The sequence below is a fragment of the Lycorma delicatula genome, chromosome 7 (assembly GCF_047948215.1).
Source record: "Lycorma delicatula isolate Av1 chromosome 7, ASM4794821v1, whole genome shotgun sequence".
In the NCBI taxonomy this organism is placed as follows: domain Eukaryota; kingdom Metazoa; phylum Arthropoda; class Insecta; order Hemiptera; family Fulgoridae; genus Lycorma; species Lycorma delicatula.
The window spans coordinates 28162487-28177685 of NC_134461.1; the positions used below are offsets into that span (position 1 = coordinate 28162487).

The 15199-nt window shown below is 33.9% G+C and overlaps 1 protein-coding gene across 2 annotated transcripts in view; it reads left to right on the forward strand.

Annotated features, from left to right (window-relative positions):
* Nucleotides 1-15199, forward strand: part of LOC142327402 (1-acyl-sn-glycerol-3-phosphate acyltransferase alpha-like) — a 209630-nt gene that overhangs the window by 173679 nt on the left and 20752 nt on the right. For both annotated transcript variants that reach the window (XM_075370435.1, XM_075370434.1), the window contains exon 3: nt 14341-14474. In XM_075370435.1, the coding sequence (XP_075226550.1) occupies nt 14341-14474 (134 nt within the window). The remainder of the gene's footprint in view (nt 1-14340; nt 14475-15199) is intronic.

Genomic DNA, 15199 nt, shown 5'->3' on the forward strand with positions numbered 1-15199 from the left:
AGTTGTGGAAAAATTCGTTACCAGGGGAAGCCCCAGGGTTCCGTTCTCGGTCCCCTGCTGAGGAACTTGGTATTCGACGAATTTCTGGGATTGACATTTCCAGAAGGGCCGAGGCTTTCGTCGATGACTGTCTCCTTTTAGTTCGTGGTAATTCACGACCGCAGCTAGAAGACCGGTCCCGGGCGGCCTTGTCAACCGCAGAGGATTGGATTGACATTCAAAATTTAAAGACTTAATCAGCCGAGTTACAGTTCATGAGTACCTAAGTGTTTTGTTTGATGAAAAGTTGCTGTTTAGTAGCCACATTAGGCAAGTAGTGGCGGACGCCGTATCAGTGATGCACAAACTTAGGAGGATTGCTCGGAAAGACTATGGATTGTCGGGCCGTCAAATGTACCTAGTGTACCGAGGTGTCTTCAAAAGCATGACCTCTTACACGGCGTCCGTTTGGGCGCATAGGCTGAATATGAAAATTTTCTTCAAAATTTAAGGAGTGGCTAGCGCAGAGCCTTAATTATATTCACTGGTGTTTTTAAAACAACCTCCTACGAAGCTACCACCGTATTAGGAAAGGCTCTCCCAATCGATTTAGTGGTGAAAGTTCGGGCGGCCATGTGGAAATTGCGAAGAGGTCGGGAGGCCGAGGTATTTGGAATGCGGTTTCGAGCCGGGCAGTACCGGAGTGGATCGGTGATCACAATGCACCGGATCTAAATTTCGTTCAGTTACCCATCTCCCACCTGCGGAAGAGGCTGCAGTGCCTCGCAATGGAGCATGGCAGGTGGAATAGGACGCCACGACTAAGGGAAGATCCTTGTATAAGTCTATTCAGGATTTGAGGGGATGGTATGCTTCAAGCTCGTCTTTAGGAGCAATGGGTGCCCGGGTGCTCACCGACCACGCTAACTTGAACCAATGTCTGTTTCGGTTCCGCCTGGCAGCTGGTGAGCTGCTTGTCTGCGGGGAGGCCCAATCAAATGAACACCTGATGTTTGACTGCCCTGCTCTTGGGGAGGCCAGAGACCGGGCCACACTGGAGGTCAAGGGGAAAATTGGCCACTCACAAGTGGCGTGTCAATGAGCGAGAGCCGCGTTATCGGACCGTGTGGGAGTTCCTAGATGCGGTATCTTTGTTCAACCGGCAGTAGTTTGCTTAAGGGAAATGCTCTTACCGCATTGCTGTGAGAAGCTGGTCGCTAAACTGTTCGAGACTCAATTGCCGTTTGTGAAACAAACATTCGGTCTTGTGCTTTAAGGCGACCGAATGGGGTGGTGGCGGGAGAAATGCCAAGCAAACCATGCGAACTAAACCGTATTTAAATACGGTTCCTTGCTGTATAATTGATGTAAGATTTATTTTTTGTTGAAAAAACCTCTAAGAATCGGCATAAAATTGAAAAGTCAAAAGATAATGGAACGTAGTCGCTGACTTCCTGAGATTCTTAGCGTTGCGGTGGATGGCTGAGGTGGTTTGATGCTGTTATGGATGTATAGATACAGAAGAATCGGGGCGGCTCCGCCTGGGTGCTTACTTCGCAAAGGTAGACGTTTTGACATCGAGCCCCGGTTAGCTGATTTTTTTCGCTGTTAGGATGAGATGAATGTGTGGAGAAGTTATGTTGGTGCTGCCGTGCGGGACGGTGTGGGCCTCGCTCTCGAAAGCCGACCAAAACAGAGTGAGGCAGAGTATTTTTTCATTAGAAGTTTATCAGTTGTACGAATTTGTTTCTTGATTTTTGAGTAAATCAAGAAAAATTTAAGCATGTTGGATTGTAGGACTAAATTGTCGTTGTTGCGATCAACACTTGTTTTGGCGGTATGAGAATATTATTTATGGTGTTTAAAAGACCCGATCAAATAATTATCTGAGTGCATAGTCTAATTGAAGTTAGATATGGAATTGGTTTTTGTGAGAAACCTTCGGTGTTACAGGAAAGCGCGGGGATCGCGTTTCCGCAAACCGGTTAATTTGATAATTGAGGGTTGTAAGTTACGGTAGGTAGTCGTGGTCGGAAGAGGCTGTACGAAGGCGATAGTAGGTTGTGTAAATAACTGATGGAAATGTCTGCCGAGGCGTTTGCAACGATGGCATCCGGACAAACCGATGAGAGTAATGTGTTATCAGGTTTTAGATCTAAAAGACGACCTCCGATAAACCCCATCAGTGCTAGAAACGGATGGGGTGGTGTAGCGACCGGGACGTCACAAAGCGGGTGTTTTTCCTTAAGGGGATCAGGATGTAATATTTAATAATGACGTGTCGTAACTTCGTTAAGTGATTACGTAAAAAAATGGTTTACGTTTAAATATAGAATATTAAAATAAAATTTCAAAAATAGATCTTTCAGTTTCAATGTGTGATCCATTTATAAAAAAAAAGAGAATAGTAATAATTCTTATTGACTTCTCGGAGAAAGTTGGGCATCATTTTATTTTTAATTATGCATTTTATAAATAATAACTTGCATTGTGGTTTGCGCTTAAGTTTCATAATTTCGATTGACTACGGGATCGAAAAAATCTGATGTGGACACCAGATGACTTACTTGTACGCCTGTTAAATTACATATACATATTTGTTTTTAAATGAAGCGTACATAAAATTTTATTTCATTAATAACGTCTGATATTATTTTTTAAGGTATTGAATTATTATTTATCGTAATTTTTTTTTTACAATCAGAGGTTATTAATTATTAATAAATCAGTATTTTTAAATTAAAATAAAAAAAGGCACATCGAACCGTTGTAAGATCCGAATATGTCGTTAATTAAAATTTCATTTGGCTATAACTCTCGAACCGATGAAAATACGTACCACTTATAATATATCGTTGAAAAGCTCTCGATGAGGTATTACTGCAGTTAAGAAAAAGTCCAAAATCCAAATATTTTTGAATTTTGGTTTTTTTGAACACTTTTGGTTCAGTTGATTGCAATCAAAAGGGGAGGTGCACAACTAGATGTTACAACAGTCCTAAATTCAAAATTTCAACATCCTACGGCTAACCGTTTTTTAGTTATGCGAAATACATACGTACGTACAGACGTCAAGCCGAAACTAATCAAATTGGATTCAGGGATGGTCAAAATGGATATTTCCATTGAAATCTGAAAACCGAACTTTTTCGCGATCACAATACTTCCTTTACTTCGTACAAGGAAGTAAAAAAGGTAGATAGGTAAGAAAGAGAATTTTCATCTCGTTCGTCTTGTCAGAAGACGGTCCAGCAGCTTTATAGCGATCCCAAGCGCAACAGTTGCACGTATAAATTCTTGCATTGTTTATATGATAACGTTTAAGCGAATTTATTCTTTTATAACGGAGTCGAACGGTCGAGAGTCCCAATTCCCTGGAGTTTTTAATGAAAATTATTCTTTCTTTCACAGTCGGTCGTTAAACTTTACGCTATAAAACTTGTTTATTATAATTTTTTCCTAACTTAGGGAGCCGTGGGAGGTCGAGATACGGCAAAAAAACAGTTTACGAGAATGTGTCATGTCGACCTTAATCATTCGTTTAGGAAGGGTAAGAAATTTCAGTTATCTACGAACTCCGTTCCAGTAAAACCGTAAAATTTAATAATGAGTTCCATTTATGAATTTTTTTTTCAAGGTTCATCGAAGAGTTGGGGGATGCATAGTTACTGAGTATATCTAGATAAGGGTTTTGAGAAGCAAATATTATTTTCGTATCGTTTTTTTTAATACAAGTATTATATACGAGACTTTTTTTCTAAAAGCCGTCTCCTCCAAAAATTACAAACGCGTTCGAATTTCAACGTATATTGGTTTTTATTAATTCTCTTGTGAATACGGGAAAGTTATGCAGTTCTTGCAGATTTTTTTTCTTAAAACACACTATAACCGGGGACTTTAGGTCATAGTCTGTAAAATCATAATAATAAATTGAAAAGTGTTTTTCTATTTTCTATGAACGTAACGTTATTCAAGCGGTATAAACTTCAAGAATGATTTTAAATTTCATTTAATTACGCTTATTAAAAAAATAAAATAATTACAAGTTATGATAAAATAATTTCTAAAATAAGATTATTTTTAATAACATTTAAACATCGACTGGACGTTTGAATAAATTCCCTTATCTACAAACAAGAAAAGTATTTTACGATTTTGAATTCATAAAAAAGAAAGCAGTCAAAAGAAGTTTAGACCGACCCGCAGAATCTTTTGGATATTCTACGTTTCCTTAGAATATCCAAAAGTCGTTAGCTATCCGTAGACGAAGCTTAAATGAAGGCGAAGTCGGTTTTTAAATTAACGAGTTAGTGTGAAATGTCTATTATGAAATTAATGGTTTTTTTCTTTTTTTCCCCCCCAACGGTCTGTATAATTATAATAACAATTCGTAAAAAAATCGTTTTATTACTAATGAACTTGTTAGGTAAAATTTTAATCGATAAATTTTAAAGATTATGTATTATCTTTAAAAACATTATTTTCTGCCGACTAATAAATCAAACTTTAATGTCTTTTTTAAGACCTTTTATAACGTCATATTAATTAAATCTTATGATGAAACAATTTTTTTTTTATGTAGTAGCACGATAATTACGATTACCGAGCGGAGAACGCTGATCTAGCGAAGAAATAAAATGGGTACAGTTTTGTAACGGTGCAACTAGAATACCATTTTTAAATGGAACCCAAAGGTTTTTTTTTTACATCCGAACATATTCAAACACGAATATTTATCGAAAAAAATTTTTAACATCACTACGCGTTGTCTCTAAACTTGGATTATTGTGCATTTCAGAGCTGCGTTATATTAATAAATTCATTGTCAAATTATACATATGATTTCATCATTATCTTATCCGCAAACATTTTTGAATATTGCGTCGATCGATGACCGAATATTTTTTTTTACAGTTTGAATATCGAACGCAAACAAAATACCAATATAGAAATCGCGTCTAAGCGAACGCAGTTCTTTTACACCGTATATTGCAATACTATGTTCGCCGGTTTTAAATCGCGTAACTTGCAACACGACGACACTTAGTCGATCGATGATTAACAGTAGATCCATACTCGTCATCAAGATTATTGTGTTCAAGAAAGCATCACCTTCTCGTCACGGTGGGGTGTGGTGGGGGGGGGGGGGGATTTTGTCGACAGATGGTCCATTTGTAGTATGTAAGTTGTTTCGGGACGCATCTTAGACATTCTTACTACTAATTTGTAGATTGTTTGCCACTTTATCGACAGCTCCTCGTGTCTTTCAGAAGACAAGCGCTTGATGTTGTAATTTGTAACCGTAGAGCCCGGTTCGTAGAGAAGTAGAGAGTACGATCCGTAGAGAGTGGTTCCTTCTCGTAGCCCTTCTGGCTCCTTCTCCGTGCGTAACGATTATGCGTACGATAGGTTTTTAATTTTGCGATCCGCTCGTGTACATTCCGTTGTTGTACAGAAATACGCTATATATCAAATTTTCTGCCTGTAGCACGATTACCATACTCGTTTGTGAACGCAGTAACTAGTAATGTTTCTGCAACTGTGAACGAACGCAGTCCTTTTTCACTCGGTCTGTAGTTCTACTGTACACTGAACCTTTACGTGCTGAGCAATCGTCACAGTGAAAATTATCATAAAATGATCGATAAAAATGTTTTCGTATGAGTTACAATAGCCTTCGTGTGAGAAAAATGCAAAGGAATCCTATAAATCTGACGCCGCGTCGTAAATAAAAGATTAACTTTTTAATTTCGGTAGTTAGTCGGTCAAGTTGTTGGTTTTATCGGAATCATTTTACAGTAGCCGTTACGTAACGGCGAATTTTGATGATCGGCCCGCTGTCACTGCTCTGTTGTTGTTCTTTGAAACATGGTACACTGTGATAGTCATCTCTTAATAGCATAAACATGATGCAACTGTTGTAATACTTCACTGGCTATTGGTTGGTATTAAAACAAAGCAGTTTGTATTACAGTTCTGTTACGGATGGATTTGTATATTAATGATTACGTCATCATCGATATAAAATCGTAAAACCCGTGATGTCGCGCAAACTTGTGTCTCAAGACAGTACGGTGAGGAGCCACGAACTCGCCACGCGCGTATTTCAAATTCAACTTCTAATAAAGAAATGACGACTTGAACGTGAATTAAATTGACGGCTTTTTGTTTATAATTTTAACATTTAAATAATTATTCATAATTTTTAGTTATACTTACTTGTTTATGAACAAATTATTTTTGAATAAAAAATAAATATTTGATTAATTATAAATGTATTATTTCGATTATTTTTATCTTACTTTTTTTATTATTTCATTAACCCTTTCACCCAATACATTTTTCTGATAGTCCAATAGATTTTTTGATTCGCTTATTAGGAATCTTAAATTAGTTTTCCAAAATTCAAAATGGTGGGCAAAAAAAATGCATTGTTTTTTATGAAATTCGTTATACAAGGATTTTTCAAGCCGTATATTAGGAATTTTATATTCGTTTTTCAAAATTCAAAATGGCGGACAAAAATCAATAAAACTTTGTTATTTATTTCATTAATAATTATTAATCTATTAGGGCGTTGAAAAGTTCTCGTTTCCCAGCATTAAATTCTAATTAAAAACAGCGAAAACTTTTTCGGCCTAATAGAATTACTAATTATTATTTTTTTAACATATTAATCAATCGAAATTAAAGCACCCGTTTCATCAATTCTTTAAATTTATTTTTGTCAGAAAAACAATTATTTAAACCGTTTAATTAAAAAATATACAAAATTGGTATATAGCCATGTAATTGAATACTTAGACGACATATTTTGAGAAAAAATTTTTTATTAAAAAATTTTCATCAAATTAAAAGATTAAATATGGTTTTTGAGAGACCAATTACGTTTGACAATAGATTTTTGAAAAAAATAGTTTCGATTACAATGTTGAGTATGTGGAAAAAAATATCGTCAAAATTTAATTTTTTATTATCGTTTCCCCACCACTTGAATGAAGTATATAATATGTAGATAATACATTTATAATTAATCAAATATTTATTTTTTATTCAAAAATAATTGTAAATAAATTGTTCATAAATAAGTATAATTAATAATTATTTTAATGTTAAAATTATAAACAAAAAGCCGTCAATTTAATTCACGTTCAAGTCGTCATTTCTTTATTAGAAGTTGAATTTGAAATACAATACGCGCGTGACGAGTTCGTGGCTCCTCACCGTCCTGTCTCGAGACGCAAGTGTCGCACTAGGTATTTCTTCAACTGCCGGACAAAATGGTGCGCGTGGTAAATAGGTTAATACGGTTTATGCTCCATTGTATGTATAACAGAATAATAAAGTTATAAACATCTATACTTAAAACCAAATAAATTAATTGATTTAATGTTAAATTATTAAATAATATTTACGAAATAATTAAATTAAAAATGATTGAATAATAATATTTAAATGGAATCGATTCGATTTATCACGTAAAATGTTTTTTTATCGTGTGTATATTACTATATGTTGTTATAAACAAATGCAGTTCATTTCTCTATTTTTTTTTTTTTTTATTTTGTTTCGCCTCTGCAACCAGGGTAAGGTATTACTTCAGGATATGTATGAATGTAACTGAAGTGTAGTCTTGTACAGTCTCAGATCGACCATTCCTGAGAGGTTTCGTTAATTAAAACCCAATCACCAAAGAATCCACGATCTAGTATTCAAATCCGTATAAAATTAATTGCCTTTACTTGGATTTGAACCTTAAAACTATTATCTTGAAATCAGCCGATTTGCAATGACGCGTTCACCACTAGACCAACCCTGTGTGTTAATGTAGTTCACCTGAGTCGGCGATTTGTTTCTTCGTAGCCTTGGCATCTAGCAATTTTCAACTGAAAACATAAATTAAATTTACGTTGTACTTAAGCGGCTCAGGTCATTTAGATTTTAAGAGAATACCATGACTGACGATTTTCCAGAAAAAATAATCACAAGGTGTCAAATCACAAGAATACGGTGGCCGTTCGATTTTTCATCGTGTCATCTTATATATTTAAGAAAGGTTTGGTCGAAATAGTCTAACTTAATTTCTTCTGAACATAGGGTCAGAAGGTTTCAAACACAGTAATCGCTCAGGGATAACAGCATCTGAAATTATGAATCGCCCGTTGCACTCCTTTTTTTTGTAGTCTCCAAAAACGAATCCAGGCATATTATGTGCCTTTCCCACAATTACTCGAAGATTTTCATAAATACAACATGACGGAATATCACTTAGGTAGAGAAATATATATTTGCTTCTCGATGAGTAATAAATTTCTCACAAAATGCAACCATTCTGTCAAAATAATCTCATTAAGTATATGAGATTTTTTTTTGCAAATAATACTTTTGTAAAGTGTTATTAGGATCTTTTCTAAACTTGTGGGTATTGTCACTCTTATGGAAACCTTTCTGATTGATGTTTGAAGGAACTTTATTAATTTCTCATACAACAAGCCATTTCCTATTCTAAAGTGCAATTTGTTCTAAGCGTACTGAGGTTTTGTAGGAATAAGAAGAGCTGGCTTTACCCGTTAGCATTTCAGTATCGAGTCGGGTTTTTTGTTGTAAATTTTTTTTTGTACGGAAAATTGAATCGTAGTGATCATTCCATAACCATAGCCATCCCGTTAAATGAGATGTATCAAGATAGCAGTAATTCAGATAGGTTATCTAGCCAAAAAATCAAAGATATATAAGGAAAGGAATGGACACTAAGAAGGGGACAGTATATAATGAAGAGAGATAATGAAATAGATTTACAATGAGACCAGTCGTGGCTCGTGTATAGGCACTGTGAAACTGCAGCACCCCTATTTCCACTTGATATTATCGATAAAAATTAATATAATGAGTCCTTTAATTCTTTCTTTACACTTGTACAATATATAATCCTTAAGCTTAATGTCAGTAGCCATCCCCAGTTTCTAAAAAATATACAAAAATCTTTGTACGGAACTGTGCGCTTCACAGTTCAAATTCCGGCTTGGTGTTCTGAGCATGCGCACATAGGAAGCTGCACGCGAGATTACATAGAGAGCACTGTTGCTCCCGCAGTGCCGACCCTGACGTGCTAGTGGAAGATGATTTTTTTTTTTTACTCCGCATGTGTGTGGAACGTTCCTTGTTAAATTCCCTTTTCTACTTGTCGGTAGAATGAATGTGAAAGCGGTTTAGTTGTATTTTCTGTAGCGATCAGAAGATGGCGGAAAGCAAGGGCTCTTTGATCGCCAAATTTGTCCAAAAACAAGTTGGAATGGCGAAAGAGAAGGTAATTTGTAAAAACTAATTACGTATTTGTTTCTGTGTACATAGAAATTTAAATTAAGTACCGTTGGACTACAGTGTTTTTAAGCGGACTTTTATTAAATTATTATCTAATATTACTAAAAAATGTTATCTGTATTGACATTTTATTATTTATTCGGTTAAACCGAATACGGGTTTTAAGACAATGTGTTTTTAAAAACCGTGTACCATATTCTTGAATGTGATGAAGGGTAGATTTAGATTATTATCCTGCTTCCAGCTATTCTATTTCATTAATTTTTTTTGGTTCTTTTATTTTACAGAAAACTTTAACCATGGCCTTGAAAAGACTCTGAAAAGAATTTTCTGGAGCAGCACCCCCACTAATTTTAGCTACAGTCGCCAATGAATAAGATATACACCACCTAAAGGAGTGCGTCAAAGTCTCCCATAAATAATAAGCACTTGTTCTGTCTGCACTTTTCAAGGATTCATTAGCAATCGTACAACATTGTATTATACTACTGATCGGCAATTTTTATCAGATATATGCTACAACGAATAGCTTTTTTCTAATACAAGCGAACAACCTGACAATAGGCCCAGATTTCCAACTCATGGTTTGTGTGGTGTATGAAATTAACGAACAAAACTTTTAAAGTCATAAATATAATAATATAAAACACTAAAAAACTATTTATAAAAAAAATGAATTAAAATCTAAAACTAGATGACCACTTCAATCGTTAAATAATAATCAGTCGATAATAAAACATTTGTTTACATTTTCTATATCTATTTATACCATTATATGAAGAGGAAGAGGATTTTTGTTTGCTCGGGATAAACGAAAACCTGCGTGATCAATCGCAACCAAATTCGTACCCATGTTTCTTGCAATAACTGAGAAGGTTTTTAGATATTTCATTTTGGGGGAAAAAATATATATACGTAATAGTGGAGATTCACCCAGAGGTCCCGGGTTCGAATCCCGGTCAGGCATGGCATTTTCACACACGCTACAAATCATTCATCTCATCCTCTGAAGTAATGCTTAACTGTGGACTCGGAGGTTAAAAAAAAAAAAAAAAAAAAAAAAAAAAAGGTTTAAGCGCAATTTTTAATGAATTGAATTAATGAACTGTGAACTATGAATCTCTACCAATGTGTGAGCTGAATTTGAACTTAATGATTCGAATCAATCGAATGAATAATATTACAAAAAAAGTAGAATTAAATTTAGATTAAATAAAATAATATTAAATAAATTTTTAAAAAATCTCTGTTTAACAATAATGGGCTTCCCATGGAAACTGCGTGTGAGACTAGAGTGGGGAGGCATGCGAGCACTTCGTGGAAGGCTAGACCGATCATCACCATCAACTGCTGACAAACGGGGTGCCCCTTGTTGGGGCGCTGTTTTGGGAGCTGCAGTAGGGTGCTCTTGTAATATATCTACAAATAATCTTCCGATTTTCAAAATTCAAACAGGGTATTTGCTAGATATATGTATATGTATAAAGTTTGTTCTCGCATCACGCGAGAACCAACCGACCGATTGTTTTAAAATTTGCAGGATACATTCTTATTATCCCAGGGAAGGTTTTAATCATAGACCGTGGATCTAGCTCCCTTAAGGGTTAAGATGTTAAACGTATTTATTATTTCTTCTCCCCCCAAGGAGAGTGGAATTGTGAATTAAAGATATCCATTAAGGAAAAAAGATTAATTGTTTTACTTCATTATTATAGTTCTGCCACCACAGCAAAGGAATTAGTTATGAATTTTTCGTCGTTGAAGGTGCGTGTACTTTATTCACCGTAGTTGCTGTTATTCTGTCTTTTGTGATTAAGTTTATTTTTCATTTTTCTATAAAGCCTTAAATTGTTATCAGTATTATTTTTACAACCATGAGGGTAACTAATATTGAGAAGGTTCAAGGGCCGGAATCCTCTGGGTAGACGGGAATGGCGATATCTGCTGGTGTCCTGGGTGCCATTCCCCCTTGCAACACGGAATGGTGAGGTCTGCAGTCCTGGGGAAGGCACCATGGCTTTGGGAGGGCTTGAGGAGCTTTTGAGTTGGTTCTGGAGTTTTCCTGGGCCCCTAGGATCCAGGATCTGACTAGACGGGCTAACCAGCTAGTTATATACAAAAGGAGTTAAGCAGTGATTACAAAAGTTTAATGTTCTATGTATGAAAGTTTATGTATCAAACAAATTTATATTTGATGAATATATACTGCTGTATAGAGGAATATATATATTTAGTGGACAATATATGTTAGAAGTTTTTCTTTTTTTCACTATTTTTAAGCCAATTTTCCACTTTCAAGTGGTATTGTCTAATACAGTAGTGCATAGTTATGTAGCCTTCAGTGATATTTATTTTATAAATACCCGGCAGAATAACTAATTTTATGATATTTCAAAAATGTTACATAATCATCATCTGCTGTTCTGGCTGGTAGAAGTTCCCTTACGCTGCTGCTGTCTCCATCTATTTCTGTCCCAAGCCTTCTCCTTGTCCTCTTGTAGTTTCTAATCTTCACCTCATCTATCGATTTTATCCTTCTTCTTCATCGCTTCCTTTCTACTTCTACTGACCCTTACAGTCAGTAGTAGTAATTTTCAAGATTCCACTTCCTGTAATTGAATCTCCTAACCGGTTTCCATCCCTTTTGTATAATTTTTTACAAATGGAATAACTAATAATTAGCAAGTGTAAGTTTGTAGTTATTATTGTTATTTCTTTTGATAAATATTCGGCTTTTTTAATACTTTCTATCGATGAGAATGATGATCTAACAATTTAATTATGCTCCTATTTTTGAATTTTGATTAATTTATTTTATCAACAATTTTTGACCATTTTCTATATCAAATTTATTTCAATAACTATTTTCCATAGCTCTTTTTCTTTATAACATTGTGGTAATAAATTGGTAATTAGAAGACATTAGTAAAATGTTTGTTCAATCATGCTTAAAAAACTAATTGTTTGCTCATTCTCTTTACTTATTCTTGTATTTGAGATCGGATTAATTAATTACTTTAAGAAAGTTATTTTTCTTTGTAATAATTTTTATATTTTCTGAATGACTACTGTTAATATTAATTATCTATAAACCGATATTAGTTTATTACCTCACATAAATAGTATATGAACTAATTTATACATTTAAAAATATATTTTTTTAAAGATTTGTTTGTTTACAAGCATAATTGATTAAATAAACAGATTGATCTGTTATTCTATATGCTTAAAATTAAAGTTCTGTCCATTTCTTTACCCCACGCATATCTACTCATAGTATCAAAGTTCCAATTCTTATATTCTGATATCAATGATGCTTAATCCCCATAAACCCCAATTTTACTCTGTGTTTTACACAAACAGAGTTTTGTTTTGAAAGGAAGTTAAGGTTACTGGACACTAAGAACTAAGAATATGGAGTACAGCGATGCTGGAGAGTATTATAGGAGGATGAAAGAAGATTAGAGCACATGAAATGTGGGTATGGAGAAAAGTGGAAGGTGTGAGATGAGTGCATAAAGTTAGAAATCAAGTGCTGCAAAGGATCAGGGAAGGAAGACAAATGATTAAAAATATAAGAAGAAGAAAGATGTTGAATTGCTAGGATACTGGTTGTATAGGAATGTCTGCTGAAGACTAGAATTGAGAGAATGATGGATAGATAGGAGAAAACAGGAAGGTACGATAACAATTAGAGATCGGTAGAAAGTCATTAACCGTGGAAGACTGTAAAGGTGAGGACTAGACTTGTTGTTATTTGGCTCAGTACAGGGAATGACTTACTCCGCACTTTTCACAGTAAGCATGTAGGATCCTTTTTATTTTAAGAACAGCAATCTCAGTTGTTTTCAAGAGTAACTTAATACTCGTGTCAGTTTATCTAAAGACATTACAATTATGGTACTTAATTATAGTACGATTATGGTACACATTGAATGGTTACAGGTTATTAGCCTGTAGCATTCTAGTTAGCCAGAAGGTATATCACTTTAAGGCATAGTGTACCGTATGTAGTTTCTTCACATTTTACATCCCGTAACACTTTCAATATTAGGTCCTATTTCCTGATATTCATCAGGTGACCCGATAACATCAGGTTGTATAAGAATTGTGAATATGCATATTTTTTTTTTGTATGAAGCACAAAAAAAATTATCAGTTTGTTGATCTAATTTTTCACTGAAGACCGGCACCCAAACTTCTATCGTATCATCTGACATAACAGGCATATGTAAGTTTAATTGTTAAGTTGGAGCTGAGAGGCTAAGAAAATCCCTTGCTAAATTGTTACATTACCTATGATAACGAACTTTATTAGTGTTTTACACATAACCATTTTGCCAGCCAGAGCTTTCCCAAGGTAAGTTCCTGACGGTCAGCTGAAATTTTGTGTATGGAATTTGTGCCTTCCCTTAATTAATAATCATACTGTGTTCATCATTAGATCTGTTCTGTTTAAACAAAATGATATAAAGATGTTCAATATTCATTATCTGTTGTTATTTGAGTAAAAATAAAAAGCAATTTAGACCTTTGATGTGATTTAAATGCTTTATTTGAATTAGTTACTAACAGGTATAAATCTAAAATATTACAAATGATTTGAGTCATTCTTCACAAGTTTTATATTATATCTGTGCTATACAGTTTTCTTATTACTGCTGCCAAGCATGTCAAATAGTTTTTACTGTTGAACTTATTACACATGTGCATATATATATTTAGCATAAGGGAAAATAGTATGATCATTTAAAAATAAAATCCTCGGTTGATAATTTTTGTTTCATATTTGAGTATATTTGCAGAGGTGGTGATGATGAAATATTTTCTCTAAAAGCGAGTGTCTGTGGAGAAAATGACTAAATACTTATAGTTATTTCTGGTTATCTATTATAATGATAATGTTAATGAGAAATATTTAAAAAAAATTGTAGAAAAGTAATAGAAAGAAAATAATGTATTAATCATTGTTTATTTATTCCTTGGATTTTAATTTATCATTTTAATTCTCTATTTTAATTATGATCATACTTGTTGTAGAATGCCTGCTTGGGGTGCTAGACAAATATCAAGGTTACTCGGTTTGAAGTGGGAACTGAGGGGACTTGAAAATATTGTACAGAATTCTGGTTGTGTTATATTAATTAATCATCAGAGTGCTCTGGATCTTCTAGGTAAGTTAAATTAACTACAGTAGAGTGTACAGTTTGTTTTATTACAACATTATTTATAGAGTAATTATAAACTTATTTACTTATATAAATTTTTTGTGCATAACCTACATCGAAAAAGCTGTCCAGTATGTTCAAACGGTATGAAATTTTATAATTATTATTTTGTTTTTTTTAATTTTTATTAAAAAGAATTATGTACAAGTTGCATAATTACAGTTATTGTACGGTTTTATCTTAATACAGTGTATACTTACAAGGTGGTGCATATCTTATTACGTATTTTTTTTTTTTTTCAATTAAAGTAATTCATTTTTTTTTTTTAGAAACTTACATATTTATTATTAAGGGAAAAATGTATTAAGCATTTATATTTCAGATTGACTTTCTGACAGTTGATGCCCTGTGAGCTTGTTCAACTGTCAGCCGATATGCATTGATTAATTTTGTAAAAATTCTGATGTGGTGACAAATATGTATCAGGTAAACCGGCATACACAGTTCGTATGATTATTATAGTCTTAGTTTTGTGTTGCTTTCTTGTTATCACAAGGAAATAATAAACATAAAATTCTTGATCATTAATTGTAAATGGTAACTGCCTTATTCAGAAATGTACAATATTAAAATTTTGGTCTTTGTTACTAATTTGGCATCCCTGAATTTTAAAATGGACGTATTTTTTTCAAATTTTATTGGAAACTGTCTTTTTCCAATTTAAAAAGAAG